Source organism: Bos mutus, chromosome 18 (assembly GCF_027580195.1).
Source record: "Bos mutus isolate GX-2022 chromosome 18, NWIPB_WYAK_1.1, whole genome shotgun sequence".
NCBI classification, from domain to species: domain Eukaryota; kingdom Metazoa; phylum Chordata; class Mammalia; order Artiodactyla; family Bovidae; genus Bos; species Bos mutus.
This window is the reverse complement of record NC_091634.1, coordinates 49,377,198-49,396,221: the sequence shown is the minus strand read 5'-3', so window position 1 is coordinate 49,396,221 and position 19,024 is coordinate 49,377,198. Positions and strand designations below refer to the sequence as shown.

The 19,024-nt window shown below is 48.4% G+C and overlaps 1 protein-coding gene across 3 annotated transcripts in view; it reads right to left on the bottom strand.

Annotated features, from left to right (window-relative positions):
• KLHDC4 (kelch domain containing 4) overlaps window positions 1-11,048 on the bottom strand; it is a 30,324-nt gene extending 19,276 nt beyond the window's left edge. The window contains exons 1-5 of one of the 3 annotated variants that reach the window (XM_070388581.1): window positions 10,890-11,048; window positions 7,523-7,614; window positions 4,978-5,056; window positions 4,304-4,402; window positions 371-507 (exon numbers count right to left, since the gene is read on the bottom strand). In XM_070388581.1, coding sequence (XP_070244682.1) covers window positions 371-507; window positions 4,304-4,402; window positions 4,978-5,056; window positions 7,523-7,614; window positions 10,890-10,988 — 506 coding nt within the window. In that variant the 5' untranslated portion in view covers window positions 10,989-11,048. Of the gene's footprint in view, window positions 1-370; window positions 508-4,303; window positions 4,403-4,977; window positions 5,057-7,522; window positions 7,615-9,219; window positions 9,255-10,889 lie in introns of those variants that run through there. The other 2 variants (XM_070388582.1, XM_070388583.1) reach the window with 2 other exon arrangements.
• Window positions 11,049-19,024: the final 7,976 nt, after the last annotated feature.

The following is a 19,024-nucleotide window of genomic DNA, read 5'->3' as shown; positions in this document are numbered from 1 at the left end:
GATTAGAAAGGTGTTAATTTTCCCTAGGTGCAATCTACAAACTGCAATCCAATCGAAATCCCATTAGAATGGTTAAGGACAGAACCTGAAAAATTGATCCTAAAGCTCTTATGAAAACAATGAGTGCATGGCAGAGTAATTTTAAGTAAATGAGAAAAACCTGGCTGTAAAACCATATAGCAATTAAAATGGAGCACGATACGTGTCACACACAGCCTGGCAGGTCACCGCGGGACACGCCACCACATGCCACCGCCATCACCATCAGGCCTGCACAATGTGCTTTCCCAGAGCCACGTGTTTTGAGCTCCAAATGCTGGCAGGGGACAGGCGTGGGCCCAGGGGTTGGGCTCATCACCCAGCACCTTACCTGACTTGCTCCCAGGTCTTGGTGGCCAAATGCAGCACCCAGAGGTCCTTGTAGTGGTAAAACTGCTCTCCGTCAGGAGAGGCAAACTCCCCACCGAAGATCCACAGCTGCCCACCACCCTGGGGCACCACCACGGCCTGTTGAGAGAATGGTGATGGGTCAGGGCACAGCCAGACAGCTTTCAGTCCAACTGGAGACCTCTCCCTGGTCACTCAGTTCCAAGCTCACACCCCAGCCTCAAAGGCCTGCCCCTCTGGTTCTGAAGGCCCAGGACTCACAGGTCACACGGGACTATGCAGGACTGCCTGGGCCGACAGAGCCACAGTCATTGGAGGCCAGTGGGCAATGGAGCCCCTCCCTGGAGGGCCCGCCACCCAGGGAGGGCATGGCTGGGGGAGACTCAACTTGGCTGCTCTTATGTGAATCACGTGAGGGGACAGACTTCACAGAAATCACTTCTGCCAGTACCCCAAAAATGTGGGGGTGCTACCTAGTCAGTGAATGCCTGTAGGGGGCAGACGGAGAGCCACCCTGCCCTGGTGTCACCAGTCCCAGGGCTCTGGCAGCAGGGCAGGCCACTGGGCACATCTTCACACCAAGTGGCCGAGTAGCTCCTGGCCGGGGGCTCAGAAGCAGTGTCCAAGGCAGCAGGCACCATGTGGCTGGGACAGGAGAAGTGGGCTGGGGCAGCTGGATGCGAGGCACGCCCAAGCATTCTGGGTGAACGCCTCCTGCCCCAGCAAACCTCCACGGACAAGCACACACTGGGCGGTCAGACAGTGGTTCCCAGGACGCCGCCTCCAGGCACCCTCGGAGCACCCCAGGCTTTCACTGCAGCACAGGCTGTCACTTAACTAAGCTTAATGCCGCAGAATTGTGGCTCCATCACCATGCCACCCCTGCCGTGGACTAACTGGAGGGTCCCGGTGACACATGCAGGGTGATGTGGCCCCCCACGCCATTTCCACTCAGTTCTGTGCACCCTCTCAGCATTGACCTATCAGAAGACAAATCAACTTCCTGTGACTCTAAAACCCCAGTGATTGTAAGGAACTATTTCAAATCTTCAAACCAGACATGAAAATTAGCTTAGGCCCAAACAAAACACATTTTTCTGAGTTTAAAGAAGTTTGGGTGGTATATTCACGCTTTGCGATACAACGTAGTTTTGAAATATCTTATTATAGAAGCTATTTAATGCCTGGGATAGCATTACAAACAATGCATCAACTGGGAAGAACAGTACAAAGAAAATACACACATATGCGCTCAGTTGTGTCCAACTCTTTGCAACCCCATCAACTGTAGCCTGCCGGGCTCCTCTGTCCATGGGATTCTCCAGGCAAGAATACAGGAGTGGGTTGCCATCTCCTCCTCCAGGGGATCTTCCCAATGAGGGAAGGAACCCACAGCTTTTGTGTCTCCTGCACTGCAGGCAGATTTTTTACCACTGAGCCCCCTGGCCCACTTTGGAGTGATTAATTTATGTATTTGAAAATAAAGCAATAAACTCCTTTACAAACACATGTTCACACACACATATACATACTCACAGTTGTTTTGAAGTAATGGTTTGAACGGACTGACGGCCACCGTCCCCTGGACCTAACAAAGGTCGAACACCGTCCAGTGGCCAAAGCAGGACAGCTCTGCTCCCAGGCCGAGGCAGGGCTTCCCCCACCAGTGTCTACCTTCCTACGTGTCACACAAGGCTGTACGCTTCCCAGGCATTTGGGTTTCTGTGTTGTTGTCTTCAATGGAATAAAATCATGTCCAGAAAACCTTAAGGTCACAACTCTCCCTCCAAAGGCCAAAAAAAAAAAAGGCACAATGGAGTCCAAAACAACACACAGACTCTGTGAGTGGATTCTGATGTCAGCCACATGCATCCACTTTGGGAAAGCCGAGTCCTAACAACTTGCCAGGCCACCAGGACCAAAGAAAACAACCCAGGAGACATAATAAAAAACGGTAAATGGGTCCTTTTGTTGGTGCATCTCAGCCCTGGAAGTGCGCCTCGCGTGTAAAAGATGTCCAGTTCCCAGTGAGCAAGCCACCCCTGCTGCTCAGGTGGAACATGACAGAGCTGTGACTGAGCAGCAAGGAAATGCCTTCTGCAGCTCCCCTGGGCACTGTGGGCACAATTCCAATCACCCAGGAGTAGGCATTCTGTAAACACCGACTACTCACTGCTCATGCACACACAAAGGCTGACGAGAACAGAGGTGACTCTTTATTTAAACCATAGGGAACTGTTTGTTCTACTGTTTGCAAGAATGTGTTTTGTTTCAAGTGAGTTGTTGCTTCGGGAAAAACAAACCATCAGATGAGTAAGAAGAGGTGAACTTCAGCTGCGCCCAAACCCCTCCTCCCCCGCCCTTCAACTCTCAACAGTCCTGCTCAGTCCACCCAGACAGGAGCATCTGAACATTCTACCCAGGGAGGGTCCCGGGAGGGGAGCACCAGGCAGACCTGATGAGTGAGGTCCACGAGGCTGCTGGGCACACCTTCGGGGGCCTTGTGGCCTTTTCCTTTCTCTCACCAGCTGTATTAATTTTAGAAAATGGCATTAAATTTTCAAATTACCTGCTAAAATAAACTTCACCCCCAAAAATCTAGGATCTCAGAGAAATGACAGAATGATGGGTGCACATATAAGATTTCTCTTTCTACTCCTTCTACCCGTGATTGATTAAAGAGAAGATAAAGAACGTGGCTTCTGTTACCACATTCATTGAACTAGTCCAAAATGAGGAAATTTTTACATCTCAAAATATAATGCAGTGGAATTTGCACTATAATGATCTCTAGGCAAAAGACTTCACCCCCAGTTTTCTGTTTCCCATAGCTCTGATTTGTTGGAAAATTCACAGAGTAAATAGCAAGCCAACCTTACCTACAAGGATAAAATTAAGTCCTAGACTCAAGAAGTACTCACAAGATATACATATGAATCAGAGCCTGCCCAAATGACTGAACCAAAATCTCAAAGACTCTTATGATACTAGTTCTTCAAGGACAGTTAATAACTAATTGAAACAGATAAGAAAACACCACCAAAGAAGCCCCTCAGCCTGCTTGCCTGGGGCCCGGGAACTGGCCAGGCATCGGGCGGGGGCACTTAGAGTACTCCTGGACCAGGACAGGACTCGGTGCTTAGCCTGGAGGCCGGGGTGCACATGTTCTCAGAGCTGGAGTAGGCTCAGGTGAATGGACTCGAACTTATCAAGAGCCAGTTACTAATTAAAACCCAGGCTTACTAAGATCTAGGTTCTAAATCAAAAAGCAGTGCACGCTTCTCTTCCAAAATATGAACCAGTCCAAATGGCTGCAAGCCTTGCTATGCACAAGACGTCGATGCAGTTCAGGCAGGCAGGTCCCCCTTGTGGACCCAATTTCAAGTCAGGAGGCTACTTCTGAGCACTGAATCAGGAGGAGAACCACAGTGTGGAGGAATGTTTCAGTCACGCCCTGGGAGGCTGACACTGGAGAGGTTTCACTCTTTCAAACTACCTTTTGAGCCCCAACACTGTTTCAAATACTTAGTTATAAGAATGAACAAGAGAACTTCTCTGGAGGTCGAGTGGGAGTCCGCCTGCCAATGCAAGGGACATGGGTTCTATTCCTGGTCTGGGAAGACCTCACATGATGCGGAGCAATTGAGGCCGTGCGCCACAACTACTGAGCCGCATGCCCCAGGGACTCTGCTCTGTGATGAGAGAGGCCACCGCAACTAGAGAGCAGCCCTCGCTCTTCTCAACTAGAGAAAAGCCCATGTGGTAACGAAGACCCAGCACAGCCAAAAAATAGAAAAAACACATTCCAGGCGAAGACAGCAGAGTGAGGAGGTTGCCAGCTCGAAAGTCCGTCACGGAATCCTGCGTCAGGACCCCAACATGAGAAGAGGGGAGGCCGACGGTCACACACACGTACCTGGTGAGCACAGCGCCTTGGAGGTGGGTTGGGGATCTCCACTTTGGTCCAGCTGTCCTTCCTGATGTTGTAGACGTAGAGTTCGTTATACAGAAAAGTCTGCAGGAAGGAAGAGGAACTTCACGAACGATGCTTCCACACAAGCAATGGCAAGCAGAAGGTAGAGCTCAATCACCAGCTCTCCCTGGGCAGTGTGCTTCCTAAGGCCAGTTCCCGGACCCTCCAGGATGCTGACACAAAGACAAAGACCACCTGTGGACTGCCGTGCAGGGAAGCTGAGCTCAGGACTCTGGAACTATTTCATCTGTAGCTCTGAAACACAGGGCTACCTGGTCTGCTCAAAAATCAAACTTACAGTTTTTATGATGTTATCAATTGCTCTACCATGTATCAGCACTTTGCCTATTCAAACACCTCTGGGAACTTATCACGAGGAAGGACAGCAGGGCGTGGCCCACCTCATGCAGGCAGGAAGAGCCGTGACCCTCAAGGGCCCGCAAGGACCCTGGTGGCTTGTCAAGGACCACACCCCAGGCCAGTCCTGCCGTGTGGAGGCAGGACACGTGACGGGGAGTTAAAGAACAACGGGAATTTGACATCAGTGCCTAAAAGGAATTTTCCTCTAAATGAGACTCAGGAAAATTTGAAGGGAAAGAATAAAATATATACTTTACTTTTTGGCCATTGAAATATTCACCTCCGAAAAGGATTAATTCATCTTTCTCAGGATGAGTGGAGAGGGAGGCATTTAACCTGCAAGAGACACAAGCAGCAGCTCAACACAAAATCAAACCACGTGACGCCCAAACTGAGGGCCTGTCTCCCTGCCTCCACAGGCTGCACCACCGGGGACCAGCTTGTCCTGAACTTCTGGGAAAGAGAAGCCGGGCTGAGGACGGAAGCTGAGGCACCGCCCTTAATGGCAGCATCACCCTCAGGACACTGACACCCAGGCTAGCCTCCCAGGAGGGCCCAGCGCCTCTCACACAGCATCTGGCGAAACATCATCAGGCGGGGGGGAGTCGGGGGCTCCTACTCCTGTGCCACTCTCCCCAGAGCCGTCCTGCTTCACAGCTCTGTCCTCCTACATCACAATCTAACTGTCTTCAGAGGTCCACTATTCAAGCATTTCAATACACATCCCAGACTGCTTCCATGTGGAAAATGCACACACCTTTCTGCTTACTTTCACACATGAGGATGAGGCAACAGCTCTGCAGGAGTTTTAAGTGAGCCCTGACATCTCAGCAGGAAGCACTGAAGGGTATGGCCACGGGGAGGGAAAACACTCTCTGTGCAGAAGCCCCTGGGGCAGTGTTCCCAAGATGTCCTCTACCACATCAATGCCAAACAATGCCTCTCAAAGGGAAAGGGAAAACTGTTTTTTTTTTGTTGTCGTTGTTAACTGGGGATTTATTATACACAGAGACATTCTATAGGCTGAGAAACTCTGTAGTCAAACCCTCAAGTCAAAATAGTGCACCGTGGTCTCCAATACAACCGAGCACCCTGCCCTCACGCTCCCATTAAATCATCTCTGAGCAAAGACGTGGGGATACACACACTTAAACTTGGTGATTTTCATGGATTTTTCCTGTAATTTGATGGCGTGGTAGGAACTGAGACAGTACTGAGGTGACCCCTGAAAGGTCTGTGTCCCAGCAGATCTCATCTCTAGCACCTGCCCTTTTCCTTCAGGAGGCTGCCCAGTGACCTGGTGACGTAGGGCACTGCCAAGGTTTCAAATTATACTGGAACATTACACCTGACTTTTAGAGCAACATACTTTAAGGCAAACGTCATTCCCCCCCCCCAAAAAAAATCAACCCGCATTCAAAGCGAGTTCCCTCAGGGGCCCTGCACAGGTAAAGCCTTCACGATCTCATGGATTTATCTGCTTCAACAATTCAGATGAACATGTCCACCTACCATATGTGACCCTTAGGCTTGACCCAAAGATAACATGACAAATAAAATGAAAATAAACCCTGACTCCCAGGGGAATTTATGAACTGAAGGACAGGAGGAACCTTTGGGAGCCTAGGGAAAGCCCCTGGTGTCCGCTCAGAAGTAAGCACACTGCTCCTGACCCTGAAAGGCAACGACCACATGCTGGGGGCAAGGTCGTGGGATTCAGGCCATGTCCTGCACCCCACTGAGGCGGAGGGGACACTCCACCACCTCCCTTTGTGATGTGCTGGGCCAAGGCCTCCACTCAGGCCTGAAGGAAATGAAGCAAATCATTTCTCAGCTTAACAAGACAGCCCTGGATGCTTGGGAAGTTAGGCATTTCCCCTTCTCCGAAGGACATGCATCTCCTCATCAGGGTCACTTGGCCTCCCTGGGCTCCTAGCTCGAGGAGCTCTGTGTCCTGGCCATGCTCTGCCTGGAGCAGGGATAAGAATGACGGAGCCCTGGGTCCTGCATCAAACCAGAGAACTGCTGGCATTTGCTGAGGAGGCAAGAACAAAGGGATAAGGAGCCAAGGAAAAACCACAGCCTGCTCCTTCCTCCTCCTTCCACCGGGTCTGAAACCCTAAAAACAGACACTGGAGCTCCTCACATAAACTACAAACCCATCTAAAATGGCTTACAGTTTTATGTTTAATGGTCACACTTTCCACGTGAGAACATAAAAGCGCTATGAATGAGCACAGTGAAAAGCATCTTGATTTTTTAACTTTTGTACCTCTGAGGAGCCTTTAAAAACCTCAGACACATGGAGAAGGAAATGGCAACCCACTCCAGTACTCTTGCCTGGGAAATCCCATGGACAGAGGAGCCTGGCAGGCTACAGTCCATGGGGTCACAAAGGGTTGGACATGACTTAGCAACTAAACAACAACAACATTTATGTATGCATGCACAACTGAGGCACTTTGTTGTATGGCAGAAACTAACACAACACTGTCTACAAAAAACCCTCAACACAGGTTGTCACCAGGTGGGGTTTCAAACCCGCATAACCTCCCTGATGAGCAGCAGGGCCGGCAGACCTCCTCTCCGTGTTTCCATGCAACAACAGAGCTGAACTGCCTCCCTCCCACCCGTCAGAGGCAGAGGTGAAAAAAGCGCCTTGTCTAGTAGGAGCTGATCTAGTGGGTTCTAATGATGGAAATGCCCAAGTGCCCGGTTACTTATGAAAACATGGTGCCTGTTTCAAGCAGCTTTCCAATTTCTACCAGAAAACTGTCAGAAGCTACCCTGTAGCTTGCTTACCGTGGGGAAGGTGGCGAGCAGGGTGTCTCCACGACCTGAGTCTTTCTGGCATCGAGAGTCTGGAAGTGGGCTATGAGGGCTTCCAGGTCCTCCTGCAGACAGACAAGCAGTTACACATGGCCAAATGCCTGGGTCAGCTCTCCTCAGACCCCCTGACCTGACAGGAATTAGAACTGTTCCTTCCACTTCAAAGTCACAGAAGCTGACACAGGACAAACACTCAGCACCTGAGCTCCGGCACACGGCACATGCGTCATCTCAATCCAAACCCTCACTCCCCACACCCACCAAAGGCCTTCTTCTCAGACAAGCCCACCCAATTTCACGCCAACACCTTCAATCACCGCCAGAAACCAAAGCCCGGGCCACCACACCAGCCTGCTTTGTTGTCCGCAGAGCAGGGTCTGACATTTCTAAGTTCATTTATCTAGTTTCCACCTTCTACCAACATAACAAAATGTAAGTTCCAAGTGACCCAGACATGTCAGTCTGCTTACTGACATGTGCCTGCACACTGCGGGGGGGTCGTCAACTACCAGCTGCAGCCAACCTGTGTAAGAACATCTCCACTGTTACAACTACAGATTTAGAGGTTAAGGTGCCTATTTCTGCACACGGCTGGGCAGTGCTGGAACTCAGACTTCCCACCCTCAGTCCCTGAATTTACACTAGTGTCCCCCAGCCCACAGGGATGCTGACCCGTCTGTCACAGCAAAGTCTCCCACCTGCCTGTCAACGCTCATCCTAGCACCTGGCTCATGCTGACACCTGGCATCTGTCCCCCATCGTTTCTCCCCACTTCACCTCATGCCAGCTCTTGCCCAGCTTCCACACTCTGCAGGGCCTGAAAGTCGGAGAGGCGTCCTTCCTGCACCTACAAATACTTCCAGGCCATTCTTCCTCCCTCGCCCACCTCATGTCTCACCCTACCTCCTCACTCTCCAGCTGCCCAGGCTCCCTCTTGGCTTCTTTCAGCAGAACATCACTTGCCCTGGGCTTGAACAGCCACCTGCAACCCCCCTCCCCATGGTACCCCCTTCACCTCCCGGAAGCAGCCGCTGCCTGGAACTGAGGGCTCCTGACTCTCAGGCATCTTTCTATATGCTTTCACTACCTGTTAACGTATCTCTAAGCTCTGTACATTACTGTCTCAAGTTTTCCAATTCCATGTAAATGTCATCACACTGAATATTCCCTTGCAACTTGTTTCTTTGCTTTACCCTGCTGAAAGAGCAGCCTGATGCCCTGAGTCTCTTCGCTGTCATGGTGGCAGTGCCACACAGCTTCTCCACCCATTCCACTGCTGCTGAACATCTGATTCAACTCCAAAACTCTACAAGCAATACTACCATGGCTGTTGGAGGATCTGTCTTTGCAGAGCTGGGGGTAATTTTTCCAAGCTAAATCTTTATGTGTGCAACTGCTATGTTGTATCTGCCATTTTTGTATGTACTGACAATTTAAGACCCAACTGACTCTACCAATTTGCACCCTCACAAGAGTCCACAGAAACACCTGTCATCCTATTACTTCTGTGTAACAGCTGACCTGCTGACTCCAAGTCCCGAGTGCAAAACATGCTCCTTTAGGTACTAAAGACAAGTTACTGAACCACTGGCTCTTTCCAGGAAGGGACAGGTGAACAAGGGACTAGTGGAACCTTGACGAACTCAGAGGTTCCAGTCCAGTGTCATTACCTTCCTTAAGGCAGAAGGGAAGACGGGATCAAGGTGGGAGGAAGGCATGGTTGCGACAAGCAGGCCTGCAGGGAGAGCTGCTGTATCAGTCATGGGGCGAGTATCAGTCATGGCACTGACGCACGCTGGGCGAGGTTAGCAGGAAGCACTGAACACCCTGTCACTCGAGAACAGGAGCGACCATGATGTCTGTGGTTGGGAGCAGGTCTGGTCGCCCCCTTTGTTAGAAGCACAGGCCGTGCTGTCTTCTAACCAAGACTTTGGGGTCTTTGGGGTCTTCCCAGGACAGAACAACCCCATCCCACCCCACCGCACACCCCCGCCATGTCCCCCGCCTGACTCTTGTCTGTAGAAAAACTTTAGCCTCCCAGGCCTTCTCAAGTTCCAAAGAATAAATTTAATCAGAAGAGTGGGAAATTGCAGAAAAAAGTCAAGAAAGACAAAATAAAAGTAACTTAGCCTTAAAGTCAGGACTTTTCTGACTTTAAGCCATGGACATTCTGAGCCATGTCCATTGAGCTGTTTTGCAGATACTGAAAACCCTACCAAGTGGAAGAAGTTAACTGCATGCTGCCCACAAGGATGGAGACTCCAGACCAGCTGAAATCAGAAGGTTGATGACGTTGATTCCCAACTACTTCACTATCAACCAAACAGAAGAATGTCCATGAGCTGATGCTGCGACAGCCCCTTCTGTCACCCTGTCTTTAAAAACCTTCCCTGCAAGCCCTTGGGGAGTGAGCTGCTGAGGAGGCAGAGCCCAGGAGATGCAGGTCGCCCAGACAGGGTGAAGAAATGGGGCTTCAGCAGGACCGTGCAGAAGGGAAGGAATCAATCTGTGTGACCGCCACCTGTGTGCAGATGTCACCAGGTATCTGAGACATGAGTTCTGTGCTGAGCGGAACTCTAAGTTGTCCCTAAAGACCTCCAGGGTAGTCACCCACCCCAACCCCAACTGAAAAATGACGGGAGATGGAGAGAGAAAGAGCCCAACCTCATTATTTGATAGATGACGAAACAGACACACGAATGCCTTACGAAGAAAAGGGACAGGGTATGTGGTCAATAGCTCTGGATGTGAGATGTCTGGTCAAATTTCAGTTCCCGGCCACCTCACAGCTGACCTGCGTAACCTGTTAGCTTCTGATTTCCTGACTGTCAGGTGGAGACGCCAAAGCTACCTAACTCAACTGGCTGTGAGAAAGCCCAGGGAGCACAAAGCCTGGAGGCAGCAAACACTCATTAACCATTATAAACTGTCCTGGGTTAGGGAGTCCCTGAGCAACAGTCAATTAGGAACAGAGCGCTCGCCTCTAAGTTTAGTACTGAGTCATCTGCAGACCCTGCTAAAGACGTGGAAAGATAAAGAGGGTAGGAAAGGAAGGAGGGAGGGAGAGGAAGGGAGAGACAGAGGGAAACAGGGACAGACACAGAGAAATAGCCCTGGTCACCATCAACAGTTACGGAACTTCCCACAGTCCCACTCCCTCCACCGATGCTCACTGCTCAGGGCTGCCCTGAGGGTCACGTGCCCCGTTTAAAGCGGAGGATTGAGGCTTGCAGAGGTGCTCCGGATCAGCCCGGCCGCCGCCAGCGCCCCTCAAGGGGGGGCCCGGATACGCCCGCGACCCCGGACGAAAGAAGCCTGCCCGCCCCCCGGGCCCGCACACCTCCTCCTTCCGCGAGCGCTTGGACACTTTCTTCTCCATCTTAGCGGCCGTCTTCTCCGCCCCGCGGCCCTTTTTCTCTTTCTTGCCCTTTTTGCCCATCGCGCCGGATCCAAGGAGGCTTCTGAACCGCCTGTGAGACTCTAGCGGCGCGCGGCGCGCAGGAAATACGTGCTGGGGGCGCGTAGAGAGTGCGTCACTTCCGGTTCGCCTCTCGCGCGTTTCCGGGCGAATGGTGGGGCCTGTTCCTGGGGGTGGCTGCTTCCGTAGTCCTTCATGGTCCGTTTATACAAACCGGCCTGGGCCTTCGGGCTCGGAGTGGTGTCCGCCTAGAAGCAGCGTGGCCGCGCCCCTTCCTCTTCCCCCTTCAGCTGTGCCGGGGACGCGGCGCCTGTCGCTCCGCCGTGTTTGTTCAACAGTGCTGAGCCCCGTGCACAGTGGCTTAGTTGGCTTACTCGGTAGCACGAACCCTTGGCAAATTAAATAGTTGCTGTGGCTTCCTGCCCTGGAGAGACGGTCATGCTCTTAAAGGATTCGCAGACCCCGAGCGAAGGTGTAAAACGCACTAGATACTGTTAGGGGCTGAGGATACTGTGCTCGGCAAGGAAAACAGCCCTGCCCACCCGCCTTCTAGGTGACTGTCCTCAAGTATACTGTGTGAGGGGACTTGCTCTCTCCATCATGGCGCAGGGCTAATGACCCCGCTCCAAGAGCAGTCAGTTTCCAAGTCTGGAAAACCGAAACTGCCCGCTAGCTTTTGACTAAACGTAATAAATGTGAAAAAATACGTATAGTACGTGGACTGCTAAGGTTTGGACAGAGCAGAGTGAAAATGCCTCTCATTGCTTAGAAGGCATAATTTCATGCTCAGAATCAGGAAATAGAACAAATTAAGGACAAGGACAAGCAAACACACAGCAAAGGGAAAGCATAAACGAGGAAATAATCTTTCCTGCTTTGTGAGTGAAACACCACAAGACTCAGCCTTAAAGAAATTGAGACAGGCTGGGACCTGGGACCCTTTCCTCAGTGCTTGCACCTGGACAAATGCCTCCTCCATAAACAAAATGCAAAGAAACTATAAGGGATTAAAAACAACTGCACGCATACATGCACAGTTGGGGCAAATTATGAACAAGATACAAAAAGACAAAAACCCCAACTGCCACTTCTGAGAAGTCAGAAACAAAAGCATGGTTACTGTACATGATCCTTGCACACAGCACCACTAAGGGAGTGAGGAAGCCACCACCGCCCCCCCCCCCACCTCTGGACCAACCCTACCCTCACCTGTATAAGGGACCAGCTCACCTGCCCCATCCCCGATCTGGGAGCAAGCAAGGGAACCTGCTACTTGGTTTCGCTCCCTCCTGCTGCAGCAGAAGTCCCAATAAAGCCTTGCTGAATTTCTTCTCTGGCCTCATCAATTTCTGTTGATTATGAGTGCTGTGCTAAGTCATTTCAGTTGTGTCCAACTCTGCAATCCCATGGACTGTAGCCCACCAACCTCTGATGTTTGTGAGATTCTCCAGGCAAGAATACTGGAGTGGGTTGCCAAAGAATCCAAGAACTGATGGGTAGCAAAATCCACTTAGATCCAATCAATTTATTAATCAGTGAGCAGCCAGGGAGGAGTGCTTTTTCAGCCAGCTCCAAGCTCTGTCCATAAACCTAGTCTTCAGGAAGGAAAATATAATTGGGGAACTATGAGGGCGGGGGTAGACTAGGATTCAGGCTGCTGCTGTCCCCAGCACTGATGGTAGGAGAATGGGAGGACATTCCAGATGCCAGAGAAAAGAACCAGCTAGCAGTCAGTCAGAAGGGAATGCAGAATTTCACAGGAACCTGGCCCCTGAGCCTGCAGACATAATTACCCTCAACGGTGAGCAACAAGGGGTCAAAGCCTCAATACTGCCTCTCAGAAATTGTTACATTCCCTCTAGTGCAATATGGCTAAGAACATACCTAATCCTTGTATTCTTTTTGAGAATTGGGTAATCTGGAGGCAATGCACTTGAAGCAAGATGGCCCTTCAGTCACAGCATGTCTGTTTGCAACACATTATAGTTGTCGCCTCTTCAGAGCTACCAAAGGGGGATCCTATTCCCTACTGAAGATTTGGAAGGATCTGGTAGATGCAGGATTTAATACTTCAATTATCTGAAAGAATCTTGAAGCTAAATTGGAAGGTTCTTGGAATTAATAGTGTCATGGTGATTTACGTGAGATTGAAACTCTCATTACCAAAAAAGAGGGAGAAGAGAACATTTAAAATGAGATCAGAATCCAAAAATAGTAGAAAGATGAAGTACAGAGTCCTATTTTAGTGAAATTCACATTTTTGAAACTTTAATGAATAATCTTAAATCTAACCTATCATTAACATTTAGAGCGTACCTTTCATGTAGTCAGGCGCCCTCTGCTGTCTTCAAGTTGAAATCCAGAAGAGAAAAAAAGATTAACAAGGCATCTAACTTCTAATCATCCTTACCAGGAACAATCAATATAACAGGAGAGATATTCCATGCGTGTTACAGATGAAGTGGATCTCTGTACTTAACCACCTGAAAAGTGATCATATTAAACCTGTCCACCTACTGCACAGAACTCCTGAGAGAATCCAATGAAATAAAAGTTTTTCAAAAGCTTAGAGAAATACAAAGCAAAATACAAATTTAAGAGATTCTGTGTGCTGCCAAGTGGGGTCACAATGGTTGTGGACTGACAGATGATCATTTCATTTAACAACATCCAGTGGTTACTACAACTTGGCGACGTTGTACCAGGACACATGAGATACAAAACAGAAGACCCAGCCACCAGCTTCGAGGAGATTTTGTTCTAATGAGACAAGCCTGATGGCATTCCTCAAATGCTTTGTGAAATTAAGCTGGGAATAAGAACAGAAGGAGGGGATGGGGGAGAAGGGGAAGAGGGAAGGGAAGGGAAGGAGTGACTTCAAAACCTTTGTTTCATATGTTTTGTCTGGTTTTCTAGACATTTGAGGGGAAAGGGTAAATACAGACTCTTTGCTTCATCATGGGTGATAGCACAATTTTCTCCTTTCTGGGATTAAAGTGTTTAATTTCTAAACATTTGGAGATCTCTTTGTTATTTATTTGTAATTCAATTCATTGATCTGAGAGCTCTTCATTTCCCTTTAATTCTGTTTCAGCTGCATCCTACAAAATTTAATATTTGTGCTTTGATTTTCATTCTGCTCGAGATACTTCCTAATTCCCTTTTTGATTTCTTCCTTGGCCCTTGGGTTGCTTAGAAGTGTTAGTTTGTTTCCAGATATTTGGAGATGTTCTAAAGATCCTTCTGGAAAATAATTTTCTTTTTCTCTAACCGCTTTTTATTTTACCTTCCTCTCTATTATCCTGCCGTTTCACTAAGATATGTTTGTTTATTTCTTTTTATTCACCTTGCTTGGAAATGGCTGGTCCCCATGAAGCCATGCGTGGCAGGATTTCTCTGTCACTCTCCCTTCAGAAGATGCTGTTACTCCTTTCTCTTCTGGGGCTCCTTTCTCCTTTCCTTTGGCTTTCTTAACCTCTCTTCATTTCCCCCATTTTCCCTCTGTGCTGCACTTCTGGATAATCCGTCCTTCTGGAAAATTCCTCCTACTGGTTCATGGATTGTTTGCTGAACCCCATCAAATCTGTCTAATTTGTCCATATAACTTTTGATTATGATTAGTAATTTGCAAAGGGTCTATTTTTCTCAGATCTGTTGGATCACTTTTACAGCTTTCAGTTCCCTGCAGACATTTTCGAGCGTGTCTCGTCCTTAGAGGAAATATATCAATCTGTTTGTGCTGCAGTGACGCTGCTTCTGTCTTGAAGAACTGCTTGTGAATAACCTTTGAAAGACTTCAGCCAGAGCATCTTTCTCCCAAGGGGAATTGCTTTTGCTGCTGCCAGACAGCCATGGGCACTGCCAGCTCCTGACATCCAGTCCAGATTGTCTTTTGGACAATCCAGGTGATGCAAATTGAGGCTGAAAATCCAAGGAAGGGCTGGGATGTGGTCACAGTTTCTCAGGGACCTTGCCTTCCCACCCTCCTTGGCACTGGGGTGACCTCCCCAGTTGCTGGGGTTCTGGGGAGCCGGCTTACTTCTGCTGTGTCAGGATCCTCAGGGAATCTCTGTTCGTCTGCAATGTATCTCCTCTCAGATCCACCCCCCTGCCCCCGAGGATTTGCCGAGCTCTCCTTGCACTTCAGGGCTTCCCTGTTGGTTCAGATGGTAAAGAATCTGCCCGCAATGTGGGAGACCTGGGTTCAATCCCTGGGTTGGGAAGATCCCCTGGAGGAGGGCAACCCACTCCAGTATTCTTGCCCAGAGAATCCCCATGGACAGAGGAGCCTGGTGGGCTATGGTCCCTGGGATTGCAAAAAGTCGGAACCACTGAGCAACTAACAACACTCCTTGCACTTCAAGCTTGTTGAACTGAAGTAAAGTGTGGCAATGCCTGCTTGTGCCCAGAAGAGACTCATCCCTGAGCCCAGCCTCTACCCAATTTTTTTCATATGTACTTCTGGTTAGGTTCCCATTTGGTGATTCTGACTCCTTGTTAGCTTTCCAATGCCATTAAGAAGACTCATTTCAACGTTTATCCATCATTTTCTAGTTTGAATAGGAGGATTGGTCCAAATAACCTAGTCTACCATACTACAGCACTGCTCAGTCTTTAAATGGTATTTTTCAGTGTGTCATTAATATATACTAAGTTTAAAATTTGGAAAATGTAGGCACGTATGATGAAGGAAACCCCAAAGTCACCCACAGTCTTCCTTCCACTCACAAGCATGCTTAGCATGGAGGAAATTTCCTGCTGACTGATACTAAGCAAAGATCTGGGGCTCCCCTGGTGGTCCAGCAGTTAAGAATCCACCTGCCAATGCAGGGGACACAGGTTCAATCCCTGGTCTGGGAAGATTACATGCTGTGGGACAACTAAGCCCGTGTGTCACAGCTACTGAGCCCTCACTCTAGAGCCCACGCTTTGCAACAAGAGGAACCACGACAATGAGAAGCCTGCACAGGTGCAACTAGAGGGCAGCCCCTGATCACTGCAACTAGAGAAAGCCCGCATGCAGCAATGAAAACCCAGCACCCAGCACAGCCAAAAATGAACGAATAATGCATTAATTTAGAAAGCAAAGCTCCATGTTGTAGTTTCACTCAGCTGCTTGGCTCTCAAGTGCAGGGCCCGCTTCATTCTTGCTTTTACCAGGCAATAGTGCAGGAAATGGAACAGAAGACAGAGCCATGCGGCTATGCTAACTGCAGCATCACAGCGAGTCCGGGAGCAAGCAGGGTGTGAGGAAGCTGAGGATCTTGCACGCTGCCCTGTGAGCCTGAAGCCGTGCATCTGTTTACCAGCCACTGTATCCCCTAAACCTACCCAGATGCAGCCTGAAGCCAGCTCCCCCGGACATGGGATTCGGAGGCACCAGCCTAGAGGACATGCGGTCTGTGAAACTGCACATCTGTTCCTAAGGTTAAATTTGTTTTTAAAAAGGTCAAACTCCTTGACCAAATAGTTGGCGATATTGGTGGTTTTTGAGTTTTTAAATCCCTCTAACATCACATGGTCTTCCCAGGTGGTTCAGTGGTAAAGAATCCCACAGCCAATGCAGGACATGTGGGTTCGATCCCTGAGTCCCAGGAGAAGGAAATGACAATCCACTCTGGTATTCTTGCCTGGGAAATCCCATGGACAGAAGGAGCCTGGCGGACTACAGTCCGTGGGGTCACAAAAAGTTGGACACAACTTACTGTCAGCAACAACAATATCACCGTCACAACAATTCTGAGTCTCTGGCCCTTTAATCCTCCCTGACCCAGGAACCAGCTCAGCTTTCAAGCTTGACCATCTCACAGTCAACAACTTATGCTCAGGGTTCATAGCTGTAGCCCCTTAAGTTTCAGCTGCCAGGTTTTGAAAACAGATGGCATTCACTAACCCTCCTAATTCTCCAGAAGGACTATTCTGAGTACCTTCTCCATCTGGGAGGAGGCCACTTTCTAAAACCCTTCGCGGAAACAAAGCTCAGAAACCCAAGTTGTGGGTGCATCCTCCCGTCCTGGGCCACATTCGTGAATGATGCAATTAATAGAAAATATGTAAAATGCAACAAAGACAGCTTCTACATCAACACCTACCTGAGGGTTGGAATGTTTTTAGAAGCATTTAGAAACTGGATAGGAGAATTGACTAAGTATTGCCTGGTATTTCAAAGGCGTGCCAGGAGTAATGCTCATGTTATCTGATTTCTGAGAAAATAAAGATTTCCCATTAACGCATTTCCTCAAACCGTATGAGCACACGTAAGAGCTTATTGCATCAGGCATCTGTGTACTGTCTCTTTCGTCCACTAGATGTCAGTCTCCGCAGGCTGTGTCTTACTCTGTATCCCCAGGACAAAAATGTTGCTGTCTGTGTTAAACGTTAATAAATTATGAATAAACAGTGAGTGAATAAAACTCCCCAAATGACAGTACAACTTAATGCAGAGAATGTTTGTCCAGCACAGTCAGAGTGAGGGTATGTTTCAGTTGGTTAAATATTTCAGAGTAACGACCTGTATATAGACCATTCGTTCCCCAAAGATGGAGAACCACACACATTTGAAAAGAAAACTCAAGGGAGGTAAAAATGAAGATCAAGAAAGACCTATTAGAGAGGAATGTAGGGCTACTGAGTAAAGGGAACATAGGGCCCTTTGAATAAGATGCCTGTCCTACCCACCCTGTGAAGCAGCTTTGATGGCAAGCTTGATCCTCGCATTGCAAACTTTAAACTCTGCTCCTTAACATCCCCTCTAAGGGATCCGGGGTCAGCTCTCACTCCAATTCCTGTCTCATCAGTCCAGTTCAGTTCAGTTCAGTCGCTCAGTCATGTCCAACTCTTTCCAACCCCATGCACTGTGACACACCAAGCTTCCCTGTCCATCACCAACTCCCACAGCTTAATCAAACTCATGTCCTTTGAGTTGGTGATGCCATCCAACCATCTCATCCTCTGTCGTCCCCTTCTCCTCCTGCCTTTAATCTTTCCCAGAATCAGCATCTTTTCTAACGAGTTGGCTGTTTGCATCAGATGGCCAAAGTATTGGAGTTTCAGCTTCAGCATCAGTCCTTCCAATGACTATTCAGGACTGGTTTCCTTTAGGATGGACTGGCTGGACCTCCTTGCAGTCCAAGGGACTCTCAAGAGTCTTCTCCAACACCAACTCAATGTTAAAGCATCAATTCTTCAGCGCTCAGCTTTCTTTATAGTCCAACTCTCACATCCATACATGACTACTGGAAAAACCATAGCTTTGACTAGATGGACCTTTGTTGGCAAAGTAATGTCTGCTTTTTGATACCCTGTCTAGGTTTGTCATAGCTTTTCTTCCAAGGAGCGAGTGTCTTTTAATTTCATGGCTGCAGTCACCGTCTGCAATGATTTTGGAGCCCAAGAAATAAAGTCTCTCACTGTTTCCATGTTTCCCCATCTATTTGCCATGAAATAATGGGACCATATACCATGATCTTAGTTTTCTGAATGTTGAGTTTTAAGTCAACTTCTTCACTCTCCTCTTTCATTTTCATCAAGAGACTCTTTATTTCTTCTTCACTTTCTGCCGTAAGGGTGGTGTCATCTGCATACCTGCTATTTTTCCTTCCTCACTTCTGTTGACCAAAAGTAAAGGACACAACATAAACGTTGTCAGTTAAGTTTTATTTCCAAAAACATGGAGTTTTTAAAGTACCCTTGACATCACTTCTCATATAAATTCTTTCTTCTTTGCAATCACCCTCTGTGTTTTTACAGTCTTTTAACTTTATTGAGGTTTTCAACAACTAAATCAAAAATTTCTTGGTAAATGTCACATTGCATTTGAAAATATCTGGGTTATTTTCACTTATTTTTTGATAATGATTTCTAACATAATTCCACAGTGATAATAGAAAGACTCTGTATGATTTCAACACCTTGAGACCATGAAATTTTTGCACCTTGCTTTATGTCCCTGGATATGTTCCAGTGTCTCCTGGTCTATAGTCTGTAGGAATTTGAATAGAATTTGTATCTTGCTGTGTTGTGAAAACTGTGTAAATCTTAGTTATGTTGAATGGGTC